Source organism: Hyperolius riggenbachi, chromosome 11 (genome assembly GCF_040937935.1).
Source record: "Hyperolius riggenbachi isolate aHypRig1 chromosome 11, aHypRig1.pri, whole genome shotgun sequence".
NCBI classification, from domain to species: Eukaryota; Metazoa; Chordata; class Amphibia; order Anura; family Hyperoliidae; genus Hyperolius; species Hyperolius riggenbachi.
The window spans coordinates 100,958,032-100,971,930 of NC_090656.1; the positions used below are offsets into that span (position 1 = coordinate 100,958,032).

The window sequence follows — 13,899 nt, forward strand, 5'->3', positions numbered from 1 at the left end:
CGGTTGGGAGCCCTCTGATGACGGGCTGGGAGCCCGCTCAATGAAGTCAATGGACGTCATCTCCATGGTTACGCCATCTGGATCCGGGTATCCGGTATAGGTATCCGGCTGCTGTCCGGATACCCAACATGTATCCGGATTCACTTGGATAGTGCATTCCGGATTTAGCCAGCTATCTGGAATGCGTATCCGGATACCAGAACAAGTTCGGGTAACCCGGGTATCCGGAATCTGGATGAGCAGCCCTGCTGGTCAGTAACCAACTTAAAATCTCTACAGCTGTTCAGTTTTGAAGGACCCATTTGGCTGCAGAGTCTCCCACAGGAAATTTTGACAGCTTGGGTAGAGTTATTACAGTCACTCACTATCAGTCATTGCTCGAGATACATTTACATAGGTAGATTAAACATACACAAGATTCCCACTCAAATCCTGCATCAACTCAGTCTGCATCAAATCCTCATCAACTCAAGTCTTTGCATGTCATTGGCCATTCCTACTCAGAACATTTGTTTAACGTACCTGGGGCTTCTACCCGCCGATGCAGCGGCCCTGTGCCTACTCCGTGACAAAGCGAGCCTCCAGGAACCCGCAGCAAGTCTATCACTTGGACGCGCGCCTGATTCGCGTGTCTCCTAATTTCGCTCCCCTGATTCTGCGCATGCACACTACAAGAAAAAAAAATCTGATCAGAACACTCCTGGGGACCAGAGCGTGATCGAGGATACGCACGGACACGGTCGCACCTGTGCAGTGGCCCATCGGCTCACCAGTCAGCCAGCTGGAAGAGGTTCGCTGCGGGGTAATTGGCGGATCGCTTAGTGACAGCGCCGGCATACGGCAGCTGCAGGGGGTTAGTAGAAGCCTCAGGTAAGTAAAAAAAAAAAAAAAAAAAAAAAAAAAACAGTTCAGGTTCCCTTTCAGGCAAAATAAAGTTTTTTTCTTTAATTCCCCTGGTCAGCCTCACCTGCCAAAGTGCATCACTGAATCATAATCATATGGCAAACTAATGTCGGTACAGTCTTCTATATCAAACCTGTGGAGAGCAACTGGAAGATAAGAAAGCATGTCACAGTTTAGTTAAAGCCCATGTAAAGTAAAAAATACAAATTGATACAAACGGTGTTTCTAATTCACTTTATAGTTCTTTCATTTAGCTTATAGTATAATACACATCTTATAAAAGATAAAAAAAAAACAAAAACAAAAAAAAAAAAAAACACATTTTATTCATTACATCATTTTCACTACAGTTCCACTTTAAAGAGAACCAGAGATGGTTTCCCAGCCCTTATTTATACTTACCTAGGACTTTCTCCAGCCCCATGAGCACCGGGGCCTCCCTCGCTGTCCTCCTCGGCCCCTCCGTTCTGCCGATATAACTCCTGGTAACCCGGTCAGTCGCCACCAGTCAAAGGGGTTCTGCACTTGCACAGCTCAGCCGCATGTGCTCCCCTCATGGCGTTCTCATTCCCTGGGACATTTTTCAGGTGCAGAATGCTCCAGGGGGCAAGCGCATGCGAGTTTAAGCCACGCATGCGCAGAAGCCCTCGACTGGTGGAGACTGACCGGATTACCACCGGTACAGAGGATGGTGAGAGAAGCCACAATGCTTATGGAGCCGGAGGAAGCCAAAAGTATAAAATAATAGGCAGTGTACCATCTCTGGTGGATGGTACAAGCGGTCAACTGACCACCAACATTAGTGTAAGTAAATATGGTGTATAGTTTTACTTTATACTATAATTATACAAAATACTGCATATAATGTATTTGATGAATACCAAACCTGATTAAAGAAAACCAGAGATCTAGAGATAGCTCGAACCTCCGATTTTAGGTTCACGAACATCGAACGCGAACTTCCGCAAAAGTTCATGTTCGTGCGAACCATGCGAACCGCAATAGATTTCAATGGGCAGGCGAACTTTTAAAACACTAATTCTGGCTACAAAAGTGATGGAAAAGATGTTTCAGGGGGTCTAACACCTGGAGTGGGGCATGGCGGAGTGGGATACCCGCCATAAGTCCTTGGGAAAATTACGGATTTGACGCACAGCAGGGTGTTAAGGGCAGAAATCACATTGCATTACTAAATTGGAGGCATAAAGTGCTTTAAAACATCTTGCGTGTGTATACATCAATCAGGTAGTGTAATTAGTGTACTGCTTCACACAGACGAAATTCACTGTGTAACGCACCGCAAACAGCTGTTTGTGTAGTGATGGCCGTGCTGGACTGGTGCACACCATGGCGAGAGTGCAGGCGATGTCGGTTTTCAAGCCCATATGGTCGGGCTGAGGTAGCTCAATGACAGAACAGTGACTGAGTATCCAGCTGATCGAATTAGAGCGTCCTGTACATGCCTAAATGGACATGGCATGGGAGGAGGAAGAAGATTACTGGCAATGGCACCTTTATTCCGTTGTGCTGTGACAACACCCTTAAACAAACAAACTGTAAAGCATAGTTGCCAGCTTGTTGTGCAAGTGCTGCATCCTTTCTGCCTTCTGTAAATTTACAAACATCTCCGCCACTTTCTGCTTATACCGAGGGTCTAGCAGCATTGCCACCCAGTACAGGTCATTCCCCTTAAAGGATACCACAACTGACATGTGGCATAATGAGATAGACATGGGTATGTACAGTGCCTAGCACACAAATAACTATGCTGTGTTCCTTTTTTTCTTTCTCTGCCTGAAAGAGGTAAATATCAGGTATGTAAGTGGCTGACTCAGTCCTGACTCAGACAGGAAGTGACTACAGTGTGACCTTCACTGATAAGAAATTCCAACTATAAAACACTTTCCTAGAAGAAAATGGCTTCTGAGAGCAAGAAAGAGATAAAAAAGGGGGAAATTCTTATCAGTGAGGGTCACACTGTAGTCACTTCCTGTCTGAGTCAGGACTGAGTCAGCCACTTACATACCTGATATTTACCTCTTTCAGGCAGAGAAAGAAAAAAAGGAACACAGCATAGTTATTTGTGTGCTAGGCACTGTACATACCCATGTCTATCTCATTATGCCACATGTCAGTTGTGGTATCCTTTAAGTTTTTTTTTTTTTTATATGAGGGTCCCTCAACAGGCTGGACAGCATGAAAGACCCTATCTGCACAAAGTTGGATGCCGACCAACTATCCATCTCCTCTTGCTCTTCCTCAGTGATTTCAGTTTAGTTCTCCTCCTCCTTCCAGCCACGAACAATGCCACGAACAATACCACGGTAAAGGAGAGCAGCACAAGCCCTCTGCAATGCATGCTGTGGTTGTTCTTTCGCCTCCTCAAAAAAAAAAATAAAAAAAAAAATACTCCTATTAGACCTACCGGTAATGGAGTTTCTAAGCGTCTTCCGGGACAACAGGAGATCAGGACCCTCCTCCGGATCTGGGGAAACTATCAATCAAGAAAGCATTAAAAAACCCCGCCCACCCTCATTCCTCTGTGCATATACAAGTAGAACCTACTAGAAACCACCGGAAATGAAGATAGCAGAAAAAAAAATAGGCACCAAACAGTGACTCATCTACCTAATACAGAAAAATAGAAAGGTGTCCCTAGCTAGGGCCGGGTTATAGGCGTTGTCCCGGAAGACGCTTAGAAACTCCATTACCGGTAGGTCTAATAGGAGTATTTCTCTAACCGTCATCCGGGACAACAGGAGAGATAGGCAAGAAGTCTTTTTAGAAGAAAAAGGCTCACCTAGGGAGGGACAACTGCTTGGAGCACCTTTCTGCCAAACGACTGATCCTGCTGAGATAATACATCCACTCCGTAATGTTTGATAAACGTGGATGCTGTCGACCAGGTTGCCGCTTGACAGATCTGCTGTATAGTTGCCCCTGCTCTCTCAGCTCAAGATGTGGATAAGGAACGTGTGGAATGGGCCTTAATGTTGGTAGGTACTGGACACTTACTAGTCTGATAGGCTAAGATTATATCTTGCCTAATCCATCTTGCAATGGTTTGTTTTGATGCTTGTTGTCCCCTATTTTTACCTGTGTATAGTATAAACAAATTGCTCGACTTCCTAAACTAGTCCTAGCCAGATATGACAGAAGAGTGCGTCTCACATCTAAACAATGAAACTCCTCTTTGTCGTTTGAAGCTTTTCCACAAAAAGAGGGCAAAATAATTTCCTGGGAGCGATGAAACTCAGAATAAACCTTCGGACTATAAGCTGGGTCTAATCTTAAACGAATACTATCCGGACATATGACCAAAAACGGGTCTTTAATCGATAATGCTTGAAGGTCTCCCAACCTCCTGGCTGATGTGATGGCTATCAGAAATGTTAATTTGAAGGAAAGGAGCTTAATGTCAATCTCATCAATAGGTTCAAAAGGGGGCCTCATGAGACGATTGAGAACCAAGGATAAATCCCATTGGGGAAAAATCTTGTCTAACTGGGGTCGAACTTTGAATAGCCTTGAAAAAGTTACTTACTAGTTCTTCCTGAGCTAGGGGTCTAACAGGATAGACAGTGCAGAGCATTGTACCATAAGAGTACTAGGTGCCAGCTTCATCTCAAACCCATCATGTAAAAAATCTAGGACTGAACTAGTCAGGTTCCTATCTTTGTTTTTTGTAGTACACCATGATAGAAAATTTATCGGAAAGTTTGGAAGGTTTTTTTGAGTTACTGGCTTCCTACACTTCATGAGGATTTCAATGACCTTCTCTGAAATACCCTTCTTTCTTACAATCACCCTTTCAGGATCCAAGCTGCCAGTTTGAATAATTGGGGCTTGGGATGACTCAGAGGCCCCTGCCTCAACAGGTCGTGTCGTATCGGGAGAGGAAACGGAGGTCTTTCCGATAATCTCAACAGGGTTGCATACCAAGGTCTTTTTGGCCACATGGGTGCTATTAAGATCAATCTCACCCTTTCTTTTTGCAACTTTATCAGAACCTGAGGTATTAGAGCTAACAGAGGAAAGGCATACCATAGGTTGTACTGCCATGGGAGACTGAGTGCGTCCAATCCCAGAGATCCTGGGCTCCTGTGAAGGGAGAAAAACCGATCCGCCTTTGCATTCTCTGGGGCTGCAAAGAGATCTATCTCTGATGTGCCAAAGATTTCTGATACCGCCCGATAAACCTCCGGATGGAGACTCCATTCCGACTGACTTACTTGCCGACGACTCAAAAAATCCGCTTCCTGATTTAACACTCCTTTTATATGAATTGCAGATAAAGATAGAATCTTGTGTTCTACCCAACTGAAGATCTCTGAGGATAGGGACATAAGGTCTCTGGACCTTGTCACTCCGTTTTGCCAGATAAGCTACTGTCGTAAAATTGTCGGAAAAAATTAACATGTTCTATCATTTGTTGAAATGCTAGAAGTGCCTCCCAAACCGCCCTCAGTTCTCTGAAATTGGACGATTTCTTCCTTATGATCTGGGACCCGGAGCCCTGTGCATGTTGCCCCAGAGCTGTTGCCCCCCCGGCCCCATGAACTTGCATCTGTGAACATTTTTATCGGTTTGGTTCGATTGTCTCCACCATCTCCCCGTCTGTAAATTTTCCTGCTCTAGCCACCATTTTAGACTGACTTTCACTGGGTCTGGAATGGCAATTCGAAGATCCAGCGAATCCTGGGATTTGTCCCAATTTGTCAGCAGAATATTTTGTAACAGTCTGCCATGAGACTGAGCCCATATAACGGCCGGAATTGCGGCTGTGAACAGACCCAGAAGTCTCATAATTTGTCGAAATGAGCACTCCTCCAAACTCAACATCTTTTCCACTTCTATCTGGATTTTCAGAACTTTCTCCTGAGGTAGAAACATTTCCTGTAACCTGGAGTCTATTTGGTATCCTAAAAAGGTAATTCTCTGAGTAGGGATCAAAGCTGACTTGGCATAATTTATGATCCAACCTACCCGAGTCAGGGTTGTCACAACGATCTCCCTGTGTGCCAGAATTAAGTCCTCTGTTTGTGCAAACACTAGGAGATCGTCCAAATAAGGGACAATTGAAATACCCTGCAATCTTAGCTCCTTCATCACCTCGGCTAGCACCTTTGTGAAAATCCGAGGAGCTGATGCAATGCCGAAAGGCAGAGCCTGAAACTGAAAATGGTGAATCCGGAACTGGTCTCGGATTGCAAATCTTAAATATTTGATGACCTGAAAAAAAAAAAAAAAAAAAAAAAAAAAACGGTATGTGCAGGTACGCGTCCTGAAGATCTATCGAGATAAAAAACTCTTTGCCCTGAAGGAGAGCCCTCACTGAATAAATACTCTCCATCCTAAATTTTTTGTAAACTAAAAATGGATTGAGGGATTTTAGATTCAAAATGAAACGAAAATCTCTGTTTGCTTTCTTCACTAGAAAAACGTGTGAATAATAACCCTGGAATTCCTCTACCTGAGGAACCTGGACTATTACTCTTTTGTCCAAAAATCTCTGAATTTCTGATTCCAGACCCAAAGCTTTCTCTGGGTCTCTTGGAATCTGGTTCACAAAACTCCTGTGGAGCGGGGGGGGGGGGGGGGGGGGGGTTTGGAACAGAAAATTGAAGACGGTAACCCTGTTTTATAATTTGAAAAACAAAAGGATCGGGTTTTAATTTTTCCCATTCTGTCAGAAAAAACCTTAGTCTGCCCCCCACTGGTAGAACGTCATTTGTTCTGTTTTGTAGGGTTGGAATTACCGAGCGTAAAGCCTCCTTTCCCTTTGCCTTTCGGAAAGGACCACTTCCTCATTTTTATTAGGCCATGAACCCTGATCACTAGCCGTCTTCTTGGCTACAAAGGGTCTTTTACCCTTTAAGACCTTTTTATTAGGAAACGGTTTCCCCTTCTCCGCAGAACGAGATAAAACATTATCTAATTCTGTTCCAAAGAGATTACTACCTTCAAAAGGAATAGAGCATAATCTGTTTTCAGAAGTCAAGTCCCCCTCCCAGGTTTTCAGCCATATCGCCCTTCTGGCGGAATTAATAAGCGCAGAAGTGCGCGCTGTGATACGAACCATCTCAGTAATTGCGTCTGCCAAAAAGGCAACCGCTCTGAGAACCACTGGCAAAGAGGCCGCATAATCTTTAGGAGGAGCCCTTTTTTCAATCTGAGAAATCAAATTATCCATCCAAATTCTCAGATTGCGAGATATACACGTGGCTGAAATCCCAGGAAGGAAACCAAACGCTGCTGACTCCCAAGCCTTTTTAGGAGACCCTCAACTCTTTTATCCATGGGATCTTTAAGGGTCCCTGCATCCTCAAATGACAAATCTGAATCTTTAGAATATTTAGCTAATGCAGCATCCAATTTGGGACATTTGAACCATTTATCAATGTCTGATTGAGAGAAAGGGTATTTCCTCTTAGATTTATGAAAAACCTTTTTTTAGGATTTTGCCATTGCGAAGAAATGATTTCCTGTAATGACTTATGGATAGGAAAAACCCCTTCCCCAAGGGTCTAGCTAACCCTGAATAAACCAGATCCTGCGGAGATAATTCCGCCACTGTCTCTTTAATTTGCTCAGTAGCATAACTCGCTTTAAGTAACTCAGAAGATTCATCAGGTGAAAATATAAAAATCTCAGAGTTCTAAGTAAGTGTTCCGTCTCTGAATCAGACTGCGGATGTTCACCTTCTTCTAAAGATATAATTTCTGACACCCCTTCCCCTTCCTCCTCCTCAACTTCTTCCTCCTCCTCAGCCCCTAAAATGTCTGAGATGGAAGACTGCTGAGAAAAAACCCCCGAAGGGCCTTGGAGTGAAGCCGAGGAAGGACCAGGTAAAGGTTCAGTGGCTGGAGGAACAAAAGATTCTTTAAATTTATCTAATGTCTCCTGCATTCTAACAGATTCCATCACCCCCTTTAAAATATTGGATGTTTCTGAAGCTACTAAAACATCTATACATGATTGACAAGCATTCTTAGGAGCCTCAAGTGGAATCTTAGTGCTACAAAATCCACATCTTTTATATTTCTTTTCAGGGGCTGTAGCAGGATTTTTGGGCTCAGTCTTTGCCTATAATATGAACACATAAAAGGCAGTGTTAGAGCCTCTAATCAAAATAAAGACCGCATAAAACTTCCTCCAGAACGGAGGACTCACCCCACCAGAAGCCGCCTGGGGCTGGGTTTGTCCAGAAGGCTTTGCAACTGCTTGGCCTTCCATGCTGGACTGTGCGCGCAGAGGACATTAGGAACCACGTCCTCCTTCCTGGTCCTCCGCTTTATCCTCCCCTTTCCGCCGCGTTACGGATGACGTCAGCGCGCCACGTCCCTCCTCCTTGCGCCTGACGTCAGAGACCCGAAACTACTGCGGCGGCGATAGACGCTGCGGCTATTCCTCCGTGAGCCAGCGTCTAGTAGGTAGGAGGCAGAAGAAAGCGCTGTTATCTCACCCTGAAGCGTGTTTCTCCCCCAAAGAAAGACAGGCCCCACAGGAATCCCCTCCGGAAAACACACAAGGCCTGTCCTCCGGAATATCACCTCACCCTCCGGCAAGGTAAAAAACAAACGGGAGCTGCTTTCTTGAAGGTGTTTCCTGGAGGGAAACACAGATTAACTGAGGAATGAGGGTGAGCGGGGGCTTTTAATGCTTTCTTGATTGATCGTTTCCCCAGATCCGGAGGAGGGACCGGATCTCTTGTTGTCCCGGATGACGGTTAGAGAAAAACACCTTCCTCATTCGACTCCTCTTCCCCAGATGACAACTCTTCCTCCCCTTCCTCCCCCCTCCTCTGTGCTGCCGCAGGTGTTGATAACAAATCTTGTTCTGGTTGTGATGGTTCCCACAACTCTTCCTCCTCTTCCTATTCACGCTGCTCTACAGCTCCACCACTACGCATGGCACGCTCCAGGAAGAAAGCATATGGGATCAAGTTGCTGAGGGCGCCTTCACTGCAACGTACCAGGTTTGTCACCTCAAATGAACGCATGAGCCTGCAGGCATTATGCATGAGTATCCAGTACCTTGGCAAGAAAATCCCCAGCTCCCCAGAGCCTGACCTTTGACCATAGGTGTACAAATAGTTGACGGCTTTCTCCTGTTGTAGCAGGTGGTCAAACATGAGGAGCGTTGAATTCCAGTGAGTCGGGCTATTGCAAATCAAGCGTCTCACCGGCAAGTTGTTTCTCTGCTGAATATCGGCCAAACGCGTAATGGCCGTGTAGGAACACCTGAAATGCCCACACACCTTCCTGGACTGCTTCAGGACCTCCTGTAAGCCTGGGTATTTACACACAAATCTTTGGATTATTAGATTCAGCACATATGCCATGCAGGGTACATGTGTCAACTTTCCCAAACTCAAAGCCAAAATGAGATTGCTGCCATTGTCACACACCACGTTGCTGATCTCGAGTTGATGCGGGGTCAGCCGCTGATCCACCTGCTTGTTCAGAGCAGCCAGGAGAGCTGCTCCAGTGTGACTCTTGGCTTTGAGGCAAGACATGTCCAAGATGGCATGACACCATCGTACCTGGCATGCAGCATAGGCTCTGGGGAGCTAGTGGTGTGTAGTTGGAAAGGAGATCGCAGAACCTGTAGAGTGGCACTACCACTCAGCCGAGGAGGAGGATGACGACAGCGAAGAGGATGTAGCAGGGGGAGAAGGAAAGGAGGTGGCAGCAGGCCTGCCTGCAAGCCGTGGAGGTGTCACAACTAGGTCCGCTGCACAGCCATGTACTCCCTGCTTTCCAGCGGTCACCAGGTTGACCCAATGTGCCGTATAAGTAATGTACCTGCCCTGACCGTGCTTTGCAGACCAGGCATCTGTGGTCAGATGGACCCTTGACCCAACGCTGTGTGCCAGAGATGACACCACTTGCCTTTCAACATCACGGTACAGTTTGGGTATCGCCCTTTTTGAGAAATAATTGTGGCCTGGTATCTTCCACTGTGGTGTCCCAATCGCCACAAATTTTCGGAAGGCCTCAGAGTCCACCAGCCGGTATTGTAACAGCTGGCGAGCTAACAGTTCCGCCAAACCAGCTGTCAGATGCCTGGGCAAGTGGGTGACTGGCAGACATTGGCTTTTCCGCTCAAAGATTTCCTTCACGGACACCTGGCTGCTGTGGGCAGAGGAGCAGGAACCGCTCAAGGTGAGAGGTGGAGTGGAGGAGGGTGGCTGTGAAGGTGCAAGGGATAAAGCAGCTGAAGATGCTGCACCTGAAGGAGGAAGAGCAGGCGGAGGGTGGCTTTGCTGTTGTGTGCTGCTTTTCCTCAGGCGGTCATCCCATTGCCACTTGTGCTCTTTCATCATGTGCCTTCATAAGGCAGTTGTCCCTACGCAGGTCTAGGTCTTTCCACATCTCAATTTTTGGTGGCAGAGAGTACAGATGGCATCGTGGTCATCTGAGGCAGTCACACAAAAAAATTTCCACACAGTTGAGCCCTGGGATGATGGCACGGTGGCGGTGGCGGCAGCAGCTGACCTTGAAGGGCATGTTGGCTGGCTGTACATAGGTGATGATACATGCTGCTGGACACTGCCACGAGCTGTTTCTGATGAGCTCCCCCTGCTTCTTTCTCTGACTCCCCCTCTGAACTGTCCCCCTGGTCATCATGTCTATCGGGATTCCACGTGACATCCATGGCAGTATCATCATCGTCATCATAATCACTCCACAGCTTTGCTTGTATCAGACACCTTTAAAACTGCACCAATAACAGGTACTTTATCATCCTCACACCTTACGTCCATACTGACGCCTAACTCAGACATATGAGGTGGTGTAACTTGCTTAGCGCCTTCATCTTGTTGTAACAATAATGGCTGTGAATCAGTTAATTCCCCACCAAATAACTCCTGCGAAGTGTCAAATGGAGCAGATGTGGTGCTAGTAGTAGCGCTGGTGGCTGCGGAAGATGAGGTGTTCTGTGTTCAATATTCAACTACGTCTTGACAATCTTGAGAGATGATAGCACGTGCCTTGTGAACACTGTACATTGGTCCAGGGCTGCACAAAATCATGTCAGCACGACCTTGAACAGACCTGCCGGGAGGCCTGCCTCTGGCTCTGCCTTTGCCTGTTTTGTCCATATGGGGGGGGGGGGGGAAATGAAGTGAAAGATATGCACTGACTTGACTAATACAATGTGCAGTCACACAGGTGCAGTGAATAGGTTGCAGTGACTGCTGGTATAACAGCGTGCAGTCACACAGGTGCAGTGAAAATGTATGCACTGACTGCTGGTAAATAAAACACAGTGCGGTCACACAGATGCAGTGAAAGGTATGCAGTGACTGGTATTATAATACAATGTGCAGAAGTCACACTAGGCACGGAATGTGCTGGGCCTGGAACAGTATAGCAATAAGCAAGGGCCAGCTGCAACAGACAGGGCTGTATATGCGGCGTCAGTGGGCCACACAAAAAAAAGAAAAAAAAAACACATCACAAGAACATTAGCTCTCAAAAGAGCTGTTTTGGGGTGCTTTTCAACAACAAATATCAGCAAGGAGCAAGCTACCAAGAGCCTAACTAAGCTTTCCCCATCTCTGCAGCAACCGCTCTCCCTTCTTCACTAATACAGCAGCACACAGAGTGAGAAAATGGCCAACGCTGCTGCCTTATAAAAAGGGGGGCTCCAGGAGTGAGTGCAGCCTGATTGGCTGCCATGTCTCTGCTGACTGTGATGTAGAGGGTCAAAGTTTAGCCCAATGATGTATTATAGGGGGCGGGTCGAACTCGCATAAAGTTCGCGTTTCGACGCAAACTCGCATTGTTCGCGTGAACAAGTTCGCATTCAAACCGGTCGGGCCATCTCTACAGAGATCTCAGCTCACAAAGATTTTTTTTATTTACCCGGGGCTTCCTCCAGCCCCATAAGCATGGATGCATCCCTCGCTGTCCTCCCTTCGCCCGCAATCAGCCCTGGTAACTGGCTCAGTCGGCTCCAGTCTGGGTCAGCAGAGAAGACCCCGGCGGACGTTACTGAGCCAGATACCGGAGCTCATTGCTGCTAAACAGGGGATCACGGGAGGACGGTGAGGGACGCATCCATACTTATGAGGCTGGAGGAAGCCCTGGGTAAGTAAAAAAGCTTTGCAAGTGGAGATCTTTGGTACACTTTAAAGCTTAACACAACAGATTTCTTTTGAGTAGAAAACTTAAGTTATGCTAATAAAACTAAAACCGGAGGAATAGGACTGGTTCGGATGGGCGTCTCAACCCACAGCCCGCAGTAGCCCATTGTCACTTGAAATGCTTTTCTGCATGCATTTACCTCCAGTTGAATAGGAAATCCAGGAAACTCCCCCTAGTGATGGAGTGTGAATCATTGGAACTTACAGTATCGCTGTCTAAACGGCTCTAACACAAAGAAAGGAAGTGCTTGTTCAGGAGATTTACTGTGGAGATAAAAACTCATGCCTGGCAGTTTAGAATAGCTCTGTGGAACTGGGAACAAAGTAATCTAAGCCCACAATGGGTTTGATTTAATAGATTTTACCCTGGTTCAGGGGTACTTTAACATTCAACATGAAGATAAAGCATAAGATAAAAAAACTCCTAGGGGATACTCACCTTGGGAGGAGGAAGCCTCTGAATCCTAAGAAGGCATCCCCCGTCATCCTCCGTCCTAACGATCCAGCGCTGGAAGCTCATGAAACCACAGCCAACAAGGATGCAGTAGTGCCTGCCATATTTTCCTTCCCCCCGCTCCAGTGCAGTAGCAGCTTACCGATCGGGTTCAGGTGGAAATAGAGCCCGATTGGGTCCACTTTGTCGCCTGTGCAGTAGAGCAGACCCGATCCGGCTCGGCTGCTTCTGCCTGAGCCCAATCAGAAAGCTCCCGCTGGCCACATGTCATCCAGCAGCAGGTGGAAACAGAATCTTAAGTTGTAAAAGCAAAGAGCCTATTTCCACTAATGCTGAATATGCGGACAAGAAAACACTGCCTATTCAAACAGCTTGCTTTTCGGATCACTTGTCACCGTACAGCAGTGCATGGGCATGGCTATATGACTTGGATTTGTAGGAGCATGGGTGACGTGCCCGACTAAGAAACAGATGTGGCACCTTACAGATGTACATGTTGCAGTGACAGAACACAAGTGAGCAGACCAAGCAAAACATGTAATGTAATTATGCAGAGAAGAACCTGTGTGACACTCTACAGGACTTCCAAATTTCACTAAACTGTGCAGAGGAGCAGGAGGACAGGTGGAGACAGGCTCTGACAGGCCCGGCGGGAGCTCGTGTTTTTGCCCCCGGTGGCCACAGTGATGAAGAGGGGGCACAGCGCAGGAAAAGGGGACAGTGGGCACAAAGCGGCGGGGGGGAGAAGCCTGGGCCCCCCCCCCTTCCGCGCTCCCCCCTCCAGAATTGCAGCCAGCGGCAGCAGCAGCAGAGAATGGCTTACCAAGAATCAGAGAGCTCTGCATGCCACTGGTCAGGCCTGAGGTTCTGCACTGTCCAATCACGTTCGCATTGTACTTCCTGTGAGAGCGTGATTGAACAGTGCAGAAGACCAGACCAGCAGCAGCACGCAGAGCTCTCCGATTCTCGGTAAGTGTGATTCCCGCTCACTGCCACTGGCTGATTGCAATTTTGGAGGGCGGAGCATGGAAGGGGGGGCCTAGGTGAGGGGGGGGGGGGGGGGGGGGGAGTCCCCCAGTCCCCCCCTCTGCTTGGTGCCCACTGCCCCCCTTCCAGGCTGTGGGCACCATAGACCTGGCTGGCACGGGCCGGTCCTTGATTGCGTCACAATCGCTCAGATTCAGAAACTCGGTTTCGCTGTCACTTTGCGCATAGATGCCCATATGTGGATTCACAATCTATGAACCAACTAGTCAAAAGGAGCGTCCTGACTCCAAAGCATTCACCACACATGTACAATTCAAATGCTTGCCACCACGTGAGTCAACATAGGACTGTAAATATATTAAATATATTAGCGCACTGTGAACACTAAGTTAACACTTAG

The 13,899-nt window shown here is 47.0% G+C and overlaps 1 protein-coding gene across 3 annotated transcripts in view; it reads right to left on the reverse strand.

The window, feature by feature from the left end:
- The window catches only part of LOC137537607 (embryonic protein UVS.2-like), a 242,693-nt gene that overhangs the window by 199,558 nt on the left and 29,236 nt on the right, over window positions 1–13,899 (reverse strand). For all 3 annotated transcript variants that reach the window (XM_068259491.1, XM_068259490.1, XM_068259492.1), the window contains exon 4: window positions 968–1,049. In XM_068259491.1, coding sequence (XP_068115592.1) covers window positions 968–1,049 — 82 coding nt within the window. The remainder of the gene's footprint in view (window positions 1–967; window positions 1,050–13,899) is intronic.